This window comes from Penicillium argentinense (assembly GCF_028826775.1).
Source record: "Penicillium argentinense strain IBT 30761 chromosome Unknown utg000009l_segment0_segment0, whole genome shotgun sequence".
NCBI classification, from domain to species: Eukaryota; Fungi; Ascomycota; class Eurotiomycetes; order Eurotiales; family Aspergillaceae; genus Penicillium; species Penicillium argentinense.
In genome coordinates this window covers 5,778,851-5,795,069 of record NW_026622668.1, presented here as the reverse complement: position 1 = coordinate 5,795,069, position 16,219 = coordinate 5,778,851, and the positions used below count along the sequence as shown (strand labels likewise).

Genomic DNA, 16,219 nt, shown 5'->3' with positions numbered 1-16,219 from the left:
CCCTAAACCCTAAACCCTAAACCCTAAACCCTAATCAACCCTCCAACGCGGATTTTTGCTTTTTCGCGGCCCGGCCCGGAATTGCCCTTGATTTACCTGAACCACATTAACTTACCTTAACCACTCTAACTACCTTAACCACTCTAACTACCTTAACCACTCTAACTACCTTAACCACTCTAACTACCTTAACCACTCTAACTACCTTAACCACTCTAACCACCTTAACCACCGTAACCGCCATGGCCAACTCAATCCTCATCCACTGGTCCTGACCCAACTCAATCTGCCTCCTCTGCAAATCTCTGTAACCCCACTGCTTTCGCCTTTTCCGCTCTCGCCCCCGCCCTCTACCCCGATTCACCTGCACCCATTCGCCGCCTTGGCCCGTCCTGCATCCCCATCACCTCCCCTTTTTCCTCGCCCTTACCACCCCTTGCAAACCCCACTTTCCTGACTCCTTTTCCGTCTTGCTGGGGGGGGGGCTTTACCCCGACTTTCCTTACCCCTCTTCGGGTTTGTCCCGGGGGGGGGGTTAACCCTACTTGCTTTTCCTTTTCCGCCCTGGGGGGCTTGGGCTTGCCCGCACACCTCCATCCACCCCCAACATGTAAATCCCTGAACACAATCCATCTTGAACCGCCAACATCGATCCCTGAACACAATCCCATCTCAACTCATCATCCATACCTCAACACCCTCCAATCACAATCCATCATCCATCCCTCACCACAATCCAACCTCGATATCCCTCATCACCTGCCTCCATTCGCAATATCCATCAACAAAATCAATCTCCAACATACAAATCCCTCAACCCCTCGCCTTCATCCCCCAAAATCCTGAACACCCCCTGCATCCAACTCCCTCACCTCAATTCCTCCCTCAATCTCCTATCCGTCATCCTGCCGTAACCCTTACAATCTTCTCCAACACCCATCTCCTGGAACACAAATCTCCCCCTCCATATTGCCAAACCCGGACCACTCTACCTTCATATCTCTCCTGTCTCTCCAACCCTATCCATTTCCCCCCAATTTTCCATCCCTACTATCCATCCCCGTCTGCCCATACTCGATATCGTCGCCGATCCTCCATTTCCGCTCTCAAAAAAATTCCCACCTGACCGTTTGTCCTTCCGAATCCCCACCCGATATACGTATCCCGTCTTCCAAAATCTACTATCCACCGCACCCGGTCTGATTTTTTTTTTTTTTTTTTTTTTTTTTCAATATGATTTGCCTCATACTCGCGCCCTGCTCCTGCTTCCATTATTTCTTTCCTATACATTCATCGCTTCTACCATTCCTCTACCTGATTGAATCCTCCTATTGATCTGCTGTTGCCGTGGAACCCCTGCTCGTCGTTGCTGGCCAACTTGCCCCTCCCTCTGGTGCTGCCCTGCCCTGCCCATTTCCCATCACAACCCGCCATATTACACTGCCTGCCCTTCCCATTTGTACTACGCTATTTCCTGATCTTCCCCGGATGTATTATCCTCATTTCCATCATCCCTCTCTATCCTTCCTCGACCTCTGCACCCGCTTACCTCCCACCGCCTCTCCACCTCTTGCTTCCTACTTCATCCGCCTATGCCCCTGTGCCTCTCAACTCTACTGCTTTTGGTCGGATCGGGCCAACCACCTTTCGCCTTTCTAACACCACTCTCGCTGGCTCCCGCCTTTATCGCCCGAATATCCCGTTCCATCTCCAACCGTACTCCCTCTGCGCCTCTACCTTGTTCCGCCTTGGGCGCTTTCCGACACCCTGCCATTGAAAACCCAATATGTAAAACCCTGAACGCAACCCGGGAATCAAACCGCAACATGAATAACCCTGAACACGAACCGCCATGACACCCCATCCCGCCCAACATACATAACCCTGAACACCCACCGCCATGACACCCCATCACGCCCCAACATTCATAACCCTGAACACCTCACTTCCATACGCAATACCCCTGAACACGGCCGGTATGAAACCCTCGCCAACGACGGATCCGGGATATTCCATCCGTTCCTCCCCTGTCTTCCAAAACATCATTCCCATCATCAATAACCCTGAACACAAATCTCCCTCTCCATACGGATAAACCCTGAACACCACGCTTGCATACGTGCATCATATACTCCCCCAATCAAATCATCATATATTCTGCACTTCCGCTACCCATGGCCATCAATCCCGAATCGACTCCGTACCGCTCAAAATTTTGGACCTGTCATGGCTGGTCGCGGAACCGCAACGAAAATATATATCCGGTCGGCTAAATATATTTTGGCGTACCGGTATCCTTTTTGTTTACCACACTGTTTTCTTCACAATACGGCTTCCGTAACACTGATCTGGTGGATTGGATAATTATTCATGTCTTTATATCCCCCTGATCCAATATCGACACATTGCTGCTATATCTACACATTACTGCTGTATAACCTGCTGCCCCTGGGCTGCCGTGACGTGCCGCGCCGCTGTCTTTTGCATGCATCTCTCCGACCTCCCGCGGATCCGGAATACCAATCTTCGTGCACTGGAATATATATATGAAAATCATCATTCATATATTCCTGCTGGTAAAAACCAAACGCCCACGCCGATGCGATCAACATGACTCACGCCTCGAATCACTGCACTTCTCCCGTCCATCATATGTCCGCTGGGATGCTTCCGCGTGTGGTGGTGGGAATGGATGTGGGCTCGGCCCTGGGGTCGTGGGTGGTGCTGTCCTTGCTGCTGCTGCTGCTGCTGCCGTCGCTGCTGCTGCCGTCGCTGCTGCTGCCGTCCTCGCTGCGGCTGCTGGTGCATATGCCACCTGGGACACAATCCTCCCACTATCACTGCTGCTGTCCGTGCCACGGGGGACATGCCCGTGAAAACCATCCGTGGCCTGGGGCGCAATGTCCGCGGGAACGGCGTCATCGCGGTCAACTATCTCAATATCCTCATCCGTCGTATACGCCTCCGCCATCACAATCCCATCCATCGCAACCGCCTCATCCACCGCCACATCCTCTGCCACCGGGAACGACGACCCCATCCGCGACTCGTGGTCCTCCCAATCGGGCTGGCATCCATGTCCATCACACACCGACTCGCCCGCCGTGTCACCGCACCGCCTCCGCGCATATCCATCAACCGTCCTGTCCAAATATCCATCCAATCCCGCCGTCGCCAACCGCCATGTCCCATCTGCATATACTCCTCCACCCGCCCCTGGTCCGTGCTCTGGCTTTGGAATGTATTGCTGGTGGCTATTGCCTTCATTCACTGGACGTGGGTCGATATATATTGCTGTCCGTCACCGGCTGATCTATATATAATCCGTCGCGCTGATCGTGTCCCAATGACAATCTATCCGACATATTCGTTCCCCTAAATTGTAATCAAATCTTTGCTGCGGTGAAATCGTATAAAACGCCTATCTGGGCTGCATTCCGCCGCCCATGCCATTCGGCTGGAAATGGCCATGTGATTCAATATCGAACAAAACCTTAAACCCCATCAATACCCCTGAATATGTTCAATTACCCTTAACACCATCAACACTCACTACCCTGAACACTCACTTCCCTGAACACTCACTTCCCTGAACACAATAATCAAAACCCTCAATGCCCATTATATCCCTCAACACCATCAACCAATAACCCTGAACACAAATCTCCCTCTCCATACTGATAAACCCTGAACACCACGCTTTCATACATCCATCATATACTCTCTCAATCAAATCATCATATATTCTGCACTTCAACTACCCATTGCTATCAATCGCGACTCGATTCCTTGCCGTTTAAAATTTTTGACATGTCATGACGTGTGCCGGAACCCCAACGAAAATATATATCTGATCCGGTAAATATATATTTCAACATATCGGGTTCATTTTTTGCCACACTGTTTTCTTCACAATACGGCGTCCGTGACACTGATCTGGTCGATTGGATAATAATTCGTGCCTGGACATCCCCCGGATCCAATATCTACCCATTTCTGCTATATAACCGGCTGCCCCTGGGCTGCCGTGATGTGCCGCGCCGCTGTCTTTTGCATGCATCTCTCCGACCTCCCGCGGAACCGGAATACCAATCTTCTTGGACTGGAATATATATATGAAAATCATCCTGCATCTATTCCTGCTGGTAAAAAACAACCCTTGTGAAACGCCTACGTGATGCCATCAACATGACCCACGCCTCGAATCACTGGCCTTCTCCACCCCTCATCCCATCGTCAAACCCCGCCTGCCCAACTCGCCGCTGCCATTCATCCGCATACCTCGTAAACCGCTTCTGGAATTCCTACGCCCCGCCGTGCGTCCCCACCCTGCAATCCAATCATGCATCACCATCCTGCCTCCACCACTTCATCAATCCCTAAACCCGCCTGACCGCCCCGGACGCCCACGGGTCCGCCAAATCGCCTTCATGCGCTGTCAATCGGCATCACTCCCATCACACAACATCTCGGATATGCCCAAATCCTCCTTGCCATCATCGCACCGCCTCCGCTCATATCCATCAATCACCCCGTCCAAATATCCATCCAATCCCCGCCGTCGCCAACCGGGATCACCCATCTGCATATACTCCTCCACTCACACCTGGTTCGTGCTCTGGCTTTCCAATGTATATATTGCTGGTGGCTATTGCTCTAATGAACGTCCCCGGGATCGACATATATTGCCATCTGTCACCTGCCGAATAATATATAATCTATCGCGCTGATTGTGTCACAATGACAATCTATCCGAAATATTCTTTCCCATAAATTGTAATCAAATCTTTACTGCTGTGAAATCGTGTAAAACGCCTATCTGGGCTTCATTCCGCCGCCCCTGGGATTCGGCTGGTAATGGCGACCCCATCAAACACCCTGAACATGTTCAATTACCCTTAACACCATCAATCACCCTCAACACTGTCACTATCCCTCAACACTGTCAACAACCCTCGACGCCGATAACCCTGAACACATTGATAAAAAATCCCTCAACACCACCAATGTCCCTCAACACCACCAATGTCCCTCAACACCACCAATGTCCCTCAACATCATCAATATCCCTCAACATCATCAATATCCCTCAACATCATCAATATCCCTCAACATCATCAATATCCCTCAACATCATCAATATCCCTCAACATCATCAATATCCCTCAACATCATCAATATCCCTCAACATCATCAATATCCCTCAACATCATCAATATCCCTCAACACCGACAACACTGAAAACGTTGATCAAAACCCGCAACACCGACAACCCAACCGTATCTCCGCCATATTCTTACCATCGCCCTTTGACCATCCTCTATACTCCCGGAAAACCCACTCCCACCCTACCGCCCATCCACCCTACTCCCCCCCTTCTCCGCATCACCAATGCCCCTTCCTCCTCGCCAATTCACATCCTCTCACCATCTTTCCCCTCCATCTTTTTTACCCGTCCTTGTGCCCCCGGCCTATACGTCCCCCCGTTGCGGAATGTCCAATGCCCCTTCCTCCTCGCCAATTCACATCCTCTCGCCATCTTTCCCCTCCATCCTTTTTACCCGTCCGTGTGTCCCTACCCTATACGTCCCCCGCTGCGGAATGTCCCCAATATCCCTTTGAATATCAATCATCTCACCTCTTGCCCTATCCGCCGGACCCTCCCGGATATCATCACTGAATCCCTCCTATCGTGATGCCTCGATTGCCGCCTGCGATCATCCTTCCGAAATACCATCTTCACACCTTCGGATATTGACACTATGTGCTCATTCAAAACAATCACTTCTTCCTTCCTAATCATGGCAAATACGGTCACCCGACTGCGACACCTGCAACCGACAATATTAATTCCCTTAACATCCCTCAATATACACCATAATCGATCCGTTAATACCTCTTTTATCCGCCCTGGGAATTGCTACACTGCTTAATTACACCTCTGACAATCATAACTCGTGCCTCTCGACATGTATGTGCTAATAAACTGTAATATTAAAAACCCTGAACACACTGCTCACAAATCCTGCACACGTCTGTTAAAACCCCTGAACATCTCTGTTATACTCGGATGCCTGGGAACTATAAATGGGTCTCTGCTCTGGCTGTCTAATATATATATTGCTGGTGGCTATTGCCCTGATTTACGGGACCGCATTCGATATATATTGCTGTCCGTCACCTGCGGAATTATATATATTCAATCGTGTTGATCGTGTCCGAATGATAATGTACCGGAAATATTCTTTCGGCTAAATTGTAATCCAATCTTTACTGCTGTGGGATTGTATACAACGCCTATCTGGGCTGTATTCCGCCGCCCATGGATTCGGCTGGAAATGGCGACCCATCAAACACCCTCAACACCCGATAACCCTCGACGCCGATAACCCTGAACATATGGATTAAAACCCTCAACACACGGCTCACATATCCTGAACACGTCTCCAAAACCCCGAAATATCTCCGTTATGCTCTGATATCTGGAAACTGCAAATGTGTCCGTGCTCGGGCCTTCGAATATATATATTGCGGGTGGCTGTTGCCTTCATTCACTGGACCGGGGTTGATATATATTGCTGTCCGTCACCTGCCGAATCATAACCATGAACACGTCTACTACAATCCCTGAATATCTCCGTTATGCTCTGATATCTGGAAACTATAAATGTGTCCGTGCTCGGGCCTTCGAATATGTATACTGCTCGTCGCTCAATTTGCACTCTCGAACGGCGCCGGAATCGATATATATTGCGGTCTGTCACCTGCGGAATTATATATAATCGATCGTGTTGATCGTGTCCGAATGATAATGTATCCGAAATATTCTTTCCCGTAATTGTAATCCAATCTTTACTGCTGTGGAATGGTATAAAACGGCTATCGGGGCTGCTTTCCGCCGTGCATGGCATTCGCCTGGAAATCGCCATGATTCAATATCGAACAAACCCTACTGATAAATCTGAAAAAATCATATGGCATTCGAATTCGAAAATCGACTTCCGTGGCCTGCTGAATATCGATCAATGGCTTCCAACCGTGGTACCGCTGTCAACATCAACCCGAATCCACATCTACCGGCATCGTCGCGCCCTTGATATGCCCGCCGCAACCAAATGAACTCCTGCGTGATCTGCGCCCGTTTCCGTGCTGTATTCGGCGCCATCGGTCCCAAAAATCCTATCAACACCCCGTCGTCCTGCTCCACGTTCTGAACTCCCTGCGGCTAACCGCTGGAACCACCGCTGGAACCACCGCGGCGATATCTCCGCATTGCATATGGCCCTTTCACCATCATCACCACTGTCGGGATCAATGCCGTCCGAAACCCTTGACACCGATCCTGTACCGCCGGACTATGCTCCGTCGTGTGATCCGCCTGCGGGCATATGTATTGCGGCATCCCACGATGGAACCAACCTTCCACCTCCTGCTCATATATGCCTCGTCCTGAAATCGCTGGGATGCCGTGCCATGGTGTCGATCTGATAAACGGGCACGTTTAATGTCCTGCGGCCGGAATCGATGCCATGGGCAATCGGGATCCTATCTGGTTTGGCGGCCGTGATACTGGCGGTGGATGCGTGGTGCCGGCATGTGGTGACTCGGGCTCATGCTCGTATGATCGCTTCCTGCCCACGATGATGGATCTGGATGGCCTCTTCGATGCCGCCGCACAATGGGCTGCGTACTTTGTGCTAATGGCGAACTCAAACTGACACTGCTGTGGCCACTGCTGCTGCTGCTGGGCCGACGGGCCATAATGGAAACCTCATAACTCTGCACACCTCGGGTGGTCGTGCCATGACGGGCATCCTCTGGGCATTCTCAACGCCGGCGGCAATGGGGCTGGTATATACCGTAATGCCCCCGGGGGAATGATCAATATGAATGGCCCCGGTCATCACGGGCTCCTGGTCCTGCCATTCGGGCGCACATCCATCACATAATGACTCGGGTGGATACCGCCACAACGCTGCCGGGGGGATCCATCAATGTGCCCGTCTACATATGTATCCAACACCACACGCCGGCAATCGTGGACCGCACTCCATATACTCCACAACACCGACATGCTCCGCCACACTATGACCCTGCATCCAACGGCCGTTGCTCCCGTCCAACCCTTTGACCGTCGGCCTGGATGATCATGGCCTCGCTGGGTTGCCCATCGCATCCCGCGCCGCCACTCTCCTGTGCGTCATCGAACATCGTGCGTGGCTGACCGAATGAATGACACTCCGGATGGCGGGAATATCAATTCCCATGCCCAATGCGTGGTGGCGGTGATGGCGGCGCCGGGCGTGTCCCGCAATGCTTGCAATACACCATCGCGGTCGATTGTCATCTGGTGATACGCGGCACACCCTAATGACTCGGCCATCCGGGTGATATGGGCCACGGCGGTGCCATATATGATCACCCGGCCGGGCCGCGCGCGACGGATCCGATCCTGGATGAATGCAATCACCTCGGGCATATCCACCCACTGCGGCTGCTGTTGAATTGGGCCGGGGGGCACGGTATGCACCCGATATGCCACATGGGGGCGATGGGGACGTCCTCGATGCCATGTCACGTCCCCGTCGGTCCACCCCATCCGCCGGCAACACTCGGGCTCCGCACTGGGGGCAATGTCGCGGTTAAACATATCATCTGCGTCTGCGCGGATCGTAACGGGCCGAATTTCTTCACTACTGGGCGGAATTCGTGGTCCTGGCTCAACACAACATGGCACTCGTCGATCACCATCCGATCCAACCGCTTCCACGTCCGCTGCCGGTCCATGAATCTCCGGACTTCATGACTTGGCACACTCTCGGGCGTGACTAATATAATGGACGCTCCATCGGGGGGCCACTGGCGATCCCACGCCGCACACGAAATCCCCACCTCCTGGCACCGGCGCTGCATGTCCCATCATAATGCAATCGATGGCAAACCCACAATGGTCATCCCGCCACGACGCACCCACACGGGCCACATGAATAATACACTGTTGCCACCCCCGGTGGGCATCACCGCGACAATCGGGCTCTCTCCGTGCTGGATGGACCGGAACTGGCTGCTCCCGCGTCCATACCGCCGGCCGACGGCAATGGCGATCTCCCGATATGCCTGGATGTTGATCGCGGTGCCATGTAACCCCGTGCGGGTTTGTGCCTTCAATATCTCCCGAATCGGGGAACTCCACTCCTTCTGTTTTTCGGGGTCGGGGACCAAATGTAATCGGCGCGTCGCTCGGTGGTGGCGGGCTGCCCACGGAACCCTCGCTGAAATGACTGCATGGCCTGGATAAACGGCAACACCAACCACAAATACCATATCACCAACTCCCCCAACTCCCGCGGTAAATATCGGCAAATCACCTGGTGTCATTGTTGATATGGAACCCTTTGATATCGGCTGACAAACATCACCATCCCATCATCAATGAACCCATTCCGGCGCTCTCGCTCGCTGTCGAATACTCAACAACTCGGGGGCACGGCTGGGTTGCCCGGCACATACGTGGATGCCCACGCTCAACATCTCCCGGATTGACGAACACACGGAAATACTGATGGATCTCCCCCATATGAAACTCAATGCCTTCGGGCGTGATGAACTGCCGGCGTAATGGCCCACGGCACACCCGCTGGATCAACCACTCCGATCCATTGACCGGCCACTGCGTGGGGGTCCTGGATGAAATTCCACCCTGGCTGGCGTCGTCGTATAAATGATCCCATGGAATAACGGGCGCCCGGCGGGCAAAACATCAACTGCCCAACCAATATCGGGCACGTCTTCCCCACCAACCCATGCACGAATCCACGGAAATCGCCCATGGTGAATGGATCTGCTTCTACCATAACTCATCCCCGGATTTCCATTCAATCTGGCCTTCCACGGGCGTGTCGGTGACCCGGCCGTATGTACGCAAATCGATCAACCACTGGATGGGCCCGCTGGTGTCGCGGCCTCGCATGACGCCGCACAATATTCTACAACCGCTGCTGGGACTGCGAAACTGATACTGGGCGATTGCCAATCATGGACTGGAATATATATATGAAAATCATCATGCATATATTCCTGCTGGTAAAACAACCCTTGTGAAACGCCCACATGATGCCATCAACATGACCCACGTCTAATCACTGCACCTCTCCCGTCCATCATATGCCCGCCGTAACCAAATAAACTCCTCCGTCAATTGCGACCGTTTCTGCGCCGTCCCCGGCGCGCGCTGTCCGAAATACTGAATCAACCCTTCATCATTCCGCTCCGGATCCACCACCCCGCGCGACGCCAATCGCTGGAACCATCGCTGCGTGACCTCCGCATCTCGCTGCGGCCCCTTGCCCATCATGGCCACCATCGGAATCAACACGGTGCGGTATCCTCGACACCGTTTTTGGACCTCCTCGCTATGGTCCGCGTGATGATCACCCAATGGACATATGTGCTGCGGCATGCCACACGGGAAATGTGCGGTATAATTGGCATACTGGACCTTCCCGCGGACCATCTTCATCCAATCCTTATTCGCCTGGGTTTCCCTGCTGGCTCCCCCGGCCCCGGTAAACCCACAACGCCACATCTCATGCGCATCATCATATCCCCTCTGCGTGCATGTCCAACACCGATGCACCCACTTGTCGACCTCACTGACCAAAAACGCTTCGTCGTCGAATCGGGGCCCGGCCGGACCGTGATGCCGCTGCGCGATGTGGGCGCGCTCAATGTCCTGCTGCCGGAATTGGTGTCGGATGTCCGTCGGGATGGTTCGGGGTGTGGTGGCGGGAATGGATGTGGGCTCGACCCTGGGGGTCGTGGGTGGTGCTGTCCTTGCTGCTGCTGCTGCTGTCCTCGCTGCTGCTGGTGCCGTCCTCGCTGCTGCTGGTGCCGTCCTCGCTGCGGCTGGTGATATAAACGGCACCTGGGACACAATACTCCCAGTATCACTGCTGCATGCCACTTGGGACGCAATCCTCTCACTCTCACTGCTGCATGCCACTTGGGACGCAATCCTCGCACTCTCACTGCTGCATGCCACTTGGGACACAATCCTCCCAGCATCGCTGCTGCATGCCACCTGGGACACTATCCTCCCACTATCACTGCTGCATGCCACCTCGGACATGCGCGTGGAAACGATCGGTGGCCCGGACACAACGGGGGGCGCAATGTCATCCGGCATGCCTTCATCTCCGTCAACCATCTCAATATCCTCATCCATCGCATCCGCCTCCCCCGGGGACGACGACCCCATCCGCGACTCGTGGTCCTCCCAATCGGGCTGGCATCCATGTCCATCACACACCGACTCCGGCACCGTGTCCCCGCATCGCTGGCGCTGGTATCCGCCAATCTCCCCATCCAAATATGCATCCAATATCACCCGCCGACACCCAATCGCGCCGCGGTCCATATATTCGACCACCTGCGTGTGCTCGGCCTCGGGGGCATCGTTCATCCAATACGGACGGATCTCCCGGCCCATCGTCCGGCCCTCGGCTTGCACGATGATGGCCTCGCTGGGCTGCCCATCCCGACCCGCCCGGCCACTCTCCTGCGCATAATCCAACATGTTCCGCGGCTGGCCCACGTGGATCACACTGCGGATGTCCGGAATGTCGATGCCCATGCCCAACGCACTGGTGGCGACGATCACGGCCCCGGGCTGGCGGCGGAACGTTTCCAACATCCCGTCTTTGTCGACCGCGTTGCGGTAAAATGCCGGGCACCCCAACTGCTCGGCCACCCGCGTGACATGCGACTGGACGGTGCCATACACGATCACCCGCCCGGGGTATGCCCGCCGCATGCGGTCCTGGATGAACCGGATCACCCGGGGCATCTCCACCCACTGGAACTGCTCGTCATATGCGTCGTCGACGGGGATGGTGTGCACGCGATACGCGATGTTGTGCCGGCTGGTGGGACTGCGGTGCAGACTGACCTGGTCCCGCTGCCACCCCATGCGATCCCACAACGTCTGCTCCTCGCGGGGGGGCAATGTCGCCGTCAACAACACCATCTGGGTGGTCGCGGCCCGCAACGCGCCCATTTGCTGCAACAATGGCCGGAAATCCGGGTTGCGACTCAATACCACATGGCACTCGTCGATCACGATGCGGTCCAACCGCTGGGACACCCGCTGCCGGTTGACGAACTTCACAAATGCCTCGTTGGGGGTGGCCTCGGGCGTGACCAACACAATGGATGCCCCGTCCGGCGGACGCTGGGGATCCCACGCGGCACATGCAATGCCCAAATCCCGACATCGCGCCATCATATCACTCCGTAATGCCGTCAATGGCACGACGACGATGGTCAATCCGGCCCGGCCACTCACCCACGCGGGCAACATGAACAACGCACTTTTGCCGCCCCCGGTGGGCATCACGGCCACGATGCAACTGTCGCCGTGCTTGATCGCCTGCAACACGGGGCCCTGCGGTCCGCGCAACGCCATCGCGGTGCTGCCCATCATGCTCTGGAACGCCTCGGCCATGTTGGTCTGATGCAAATCATATCGGCGCTGGATGCGCGCCTCGGCCGCGGCGTCTTCCCACGGGTTGGGCTTCCGCGTGATCCCCGGGGCTCGGCGGCGCTGCGGCTCCACGGCGGACGGGAATTCCAAAAAATGATGCCAATCGTGGCTCACGGCCCGGAACAACTCGCGGTGCCGCGCCGTGCTGTTGGGGTTCTCCATCAACATGCGGCCGTAGTTCATCCCGGCGATGCTGGCGGAATGCGCGGCCTGGATGTCGGCGATGAATGCCCGCATGCCCTCGTCGTCCATCTTGCTGTCGTCGTCGATGTCGTCGGCTTCCTCCTCGGCGTTGTTCTTGAACTGGCTGCTCGGGCGTAAATACCGCCGGCTGATGGCGATGGCGATGTCGCGGTACGCCTGTAACCCTAAACGCTGCCCGCGTAATCCATGGGCGGTCTCCCGTTGTAACACCGCGCGAAACCGGTCCCCGCTCCATTCGGTGTGCCGATCGGGGTCGGGGGACCATATATACTCGGCCCGACGGCCCACGGTGGCGGGCTCCCCCCGGACATGCCGCTGGTATGACTGCATCTGCTCGACGAACGGCAACACCAACCACAAATACCACACCACCAGCTCGCCGATCTCCCGCGGCACATATCGGAAAATGACCTTGGTGTCGTTGTTCACGTGGAAACCCTTGTGGTATCGGCTGACGAATGTGACCATGCCATCCTCGATGAACACGTTGCGGCGCTCGCGCTCGCTGTTGCGGTGGCGGATGCTCATCAACTCGGGGCCCCGGCTGGGCTGGCCGGCACAAACGTGCACGGCGACACTCAATTGCTCCCGGAACTGGGCCACCACCCGGAAAAATCGATCGATGGCCGGCATCCGGAACCCGCTCCCGTCGGTCTGGATGAACCGCCGCCGCAACTTGGGCTCCTGGCTCACCCGCTTCAGCAACCACGTCCGCCCGGCGACGGGCCACTGGGTGCGTAAATCCTGCAAAAAGCTCCATCCGGGCGCACTCTGCGTGGCATCATCATACAACGCGTCCCACGGGATGGCGGGCGGCGGCTGATCCAGATCATGACAAAACAGCAACTCGGACACGACCCGCTGTCGCATCTGGTGGACCAACCCATGGACGAATCCGCGGAAATCGCCCATGGTGAAATGGAACTGCTTGTACAACAACTCATCGCCCGACTTCCACCCCACGTGGCCCTCGGTGGGCGTGTTCATGTGGATCGTCCTGCCGTACGTGCGCAAATCCATCCACCACTGGACGGGACCGTTGGTGCCACGGACCATGAACAAATCCACCAAATACTTGACCCATTTGGCGAACGTGCGCGTGGGGTGCCGGCGCTGCTCCTGCGTGAATGGCCCGATCATGTCGTCGCGGGTCGGGGGTGGGGAACTCCGCATGGCCATGGGGGTGGACGGGGCGCTCGTGTATCCCTCGTCCTCGTATGAATATGCGTCGTCAAACTCGATCATATCGCCCTCGACCCACTGGTGGTCCTGCCGCCCGGCCAATCGACGGCGGATCTCCTCCGAATTCGGGTCCAACCGCAACGCTTTGTGTAAAATGAAAAACCGCGTGATCTTGATCAAACTGGATATCTGCGGTGGGAAACTCTGGGGGGTGGCCCAACCGACCTCACTGTAACCGATGACGGCCGTGGCACAAACCATGGCACACCCGTATTCATCGTTCCGGATCTCCTGGCGTAACAAATCGATGCAAAAATTCAGCAATGCATTCTCGATGGGGCGGATCTCAAACGGCTCGGGCTCGTCCTCCTCGTCGCCGGGCTCGGGGCTACCGGCACGGGCTTGCGCATGATGCCACACGGTGTCCCACGACTGCTGCTGGCGCTCGGTGAATGAATATTGGGGGGACTCCCAATCGTGTTCGATCTGTGCTGGTTAATATGGTCGGTCCGGAATGGACATGGGTTGTGGTGGGAATTGGGTTGTCGACTGGTGCGGGTCGGGCCGGGCTGGTCACCCCGGTGGAATATCCACAACGCGGCAATATATCTCTCCGCCGGTGGACGGGAGCATTGGCATACCCACACGATGCTCTGGGCACACCCTCACTGAACACAACGTACCTGGGTCCGCGCAAAAAACATCAAAATGTGCTGCCACGGCGCCACATGCTTTGCAATGGCGGCGGCATCCAAATATGCCAACAATGGCTTGTGCGGGCTCTCGTCCTTGGTGGTGCGGACGACTTCGATCCGCAATAAATGACCACACGCCTTGGCAATCTCCTGGCTCACATGCGCTAATCGTTCAATGGCCTGCCAAATCACGAATGCGGCGCGCTCCGGTCCCTCGATATTTTCCTTGGGGCGCCGGGTGCTCTCGACCAATGGCTTGCGGGGGATCCCTTGTAAATACCGCACCCATCCCGTCCGATTCAACCATGGCGTGGCTTCGTCTAAATCGCCGGCCTGGATGATGGTGTCCTGGGCCTGTTGGTCTTCCTGCTGATACTCCGACACGGTGTGCAATAACCGGCGGATGGCATCGGCGTCGGGAACGGGATTCACGGGCACTGCGGGGTCGGGCTGTCCCACGCAAATATAATGGGACCCGGGCCCTTGCTTAAACAACCGTTGGCATGAAACGGTCCAGCAGTGGGCTTCAATGCGGCCCTGGATGGCTCGAATCTGGGTGGGCGTGGGGCGACCACGGCCCTCATACACACGATAGTCATGGGCCTTGCCCCAATGTTTCTTCATCACATCGATCTGACGACATGTGTATTGGTCGCAGAACCGACATATGAGTCCATCCTGATAAACGGGTAACTCGGGGATGGGCTCGTCCATCTGATGGGGCCAACGGTCGACCTGGGGCTGCTCGTCGATGTGATCCCACTGCTGAATGACGCTGTGAATGTGCTGGGCCCACCCCATGGGAATGCGATGAGCGGTACTGATTAAATGGGCCTTGACCTGTCCTGGTCGTACTGCACATTGGCATTTCTGGCAAATCAACACCTGGAACGCGGGGTTGACGCAAAAAATGTCGCGGGCATGGTATGCGCGGCCCATGGTGGATCTGCAAATATCTATACGGGTTGATGTTGTAGATGCGGGGGAATGGTGACACCGCGACCTCCTGGGATCGGGCTCAAAATCAAATGGGATGATGCGGCGGGATATCGGAATCGACCCCTGAAATTTGCAATCGCAAAAGCCAATTTGGTCGCTAACCTGAATGGGGTGGTGGCCGGCGATGGTCGTGGTGACTGGTCGCGACCGGCGGGTGGCGGTTACCCCATCAAAACATCGCCCACATTTTCACGATCGCAAAACCACCCTCAACATGCTCCGATCGCGCTCAACTTCAATTATGTTATGAACATAACTCCAACATAAAACATACTGATTTTTGGGATCCCTGCGACCCTATTTATATGCGCGACCGGGGCTTTGAACGTTCTGCGCGACCCAGTGCCACTCGAATTTTTCCCCTCCTAAAAACCCTAATTTTAGCTCGACTCGGGCCCATTCGAGCAACCCTGATGGCCGAGGCTGCTCTCCAATGGCCTCCAGCTGGTCTACCCCCTGTGCGTTGCGTTGCGTTGCGTTGCGGTTCGGGCGGTTGAAAAGCGTGGATTGGATTGTATAGATTGAAGTCGGTTTGGATATGGCGCTAAATCAACTTTATCTCCGGGGTGCGGGAACTAGGCCTGACCGGGTTAGCGTG

General features: G+C 55.4%; 3 protein-coding genes across 3 annotated transcripts; 2 read left to right on the top strand and 1 right to left on the bottom strand.

Moving 5' to 3' along the window:
- Nucleotides 1–5,006: 5,006 nt before the first annotated feature.
- Nucleotides 5,007–5,696, top strand: N7532_009728 (uncharacterized protein; the record flags this gene model as incomplete). Its single annotated transcript, XM_056622219.1, has 1 exon — nucleotides 5,007–5,696. The coding sequence occupies one exon, from the start codon at nucleotides 5,007–5,009 to the stop codon at nucleotides 5,694–5,696; it is 690 nt and encodes a 229-aa protein (XP_056473025.1).
- A 1,833-nt stretch (nucleotides 5,697–7,529) lies between these two features.
- N7532_009727 (uncharacterized protein) lies at nucleotides 7,530–7,718 on the top strand (the record flags this gene model as incomplete). The annotated part of the gene is made up of 1 exon (XM_056622218.1): nucleotides 7,530–7,718. The coding sequence occupies one exon, from the start codon at nucleotides 7,530–7,532 to the stop codon at nucleotides 7,716–7,718; it is 189 nt and encodes a 62-aa protein (XP_056473024.1).
- Nucleotides 7,719–10,135: 2,417 nt separating this feature from the next.
- On the bottom strand, nucleotides 10,136–11,075 carry N7532_009726 (uncharacterized protein; the record flags this gene model as incomplete). The annotated part of the gene is made up of 2 exons (XM_056622217.1): nucleotides 10,136–10,952; nucleotides 11,029–11,075. The coding sequence occupies 2 exons, from the start codon at nucleotides 11,073–11,075 to the stop codon at nucleotides 10,136–10,138; spliced, it is 864 nt and encodes a 287-aa protein (XP_056473023.1).
- Between the last annotated feature and the right edge of the window lie 5,144 nt (nucleotides 11,076–16,219).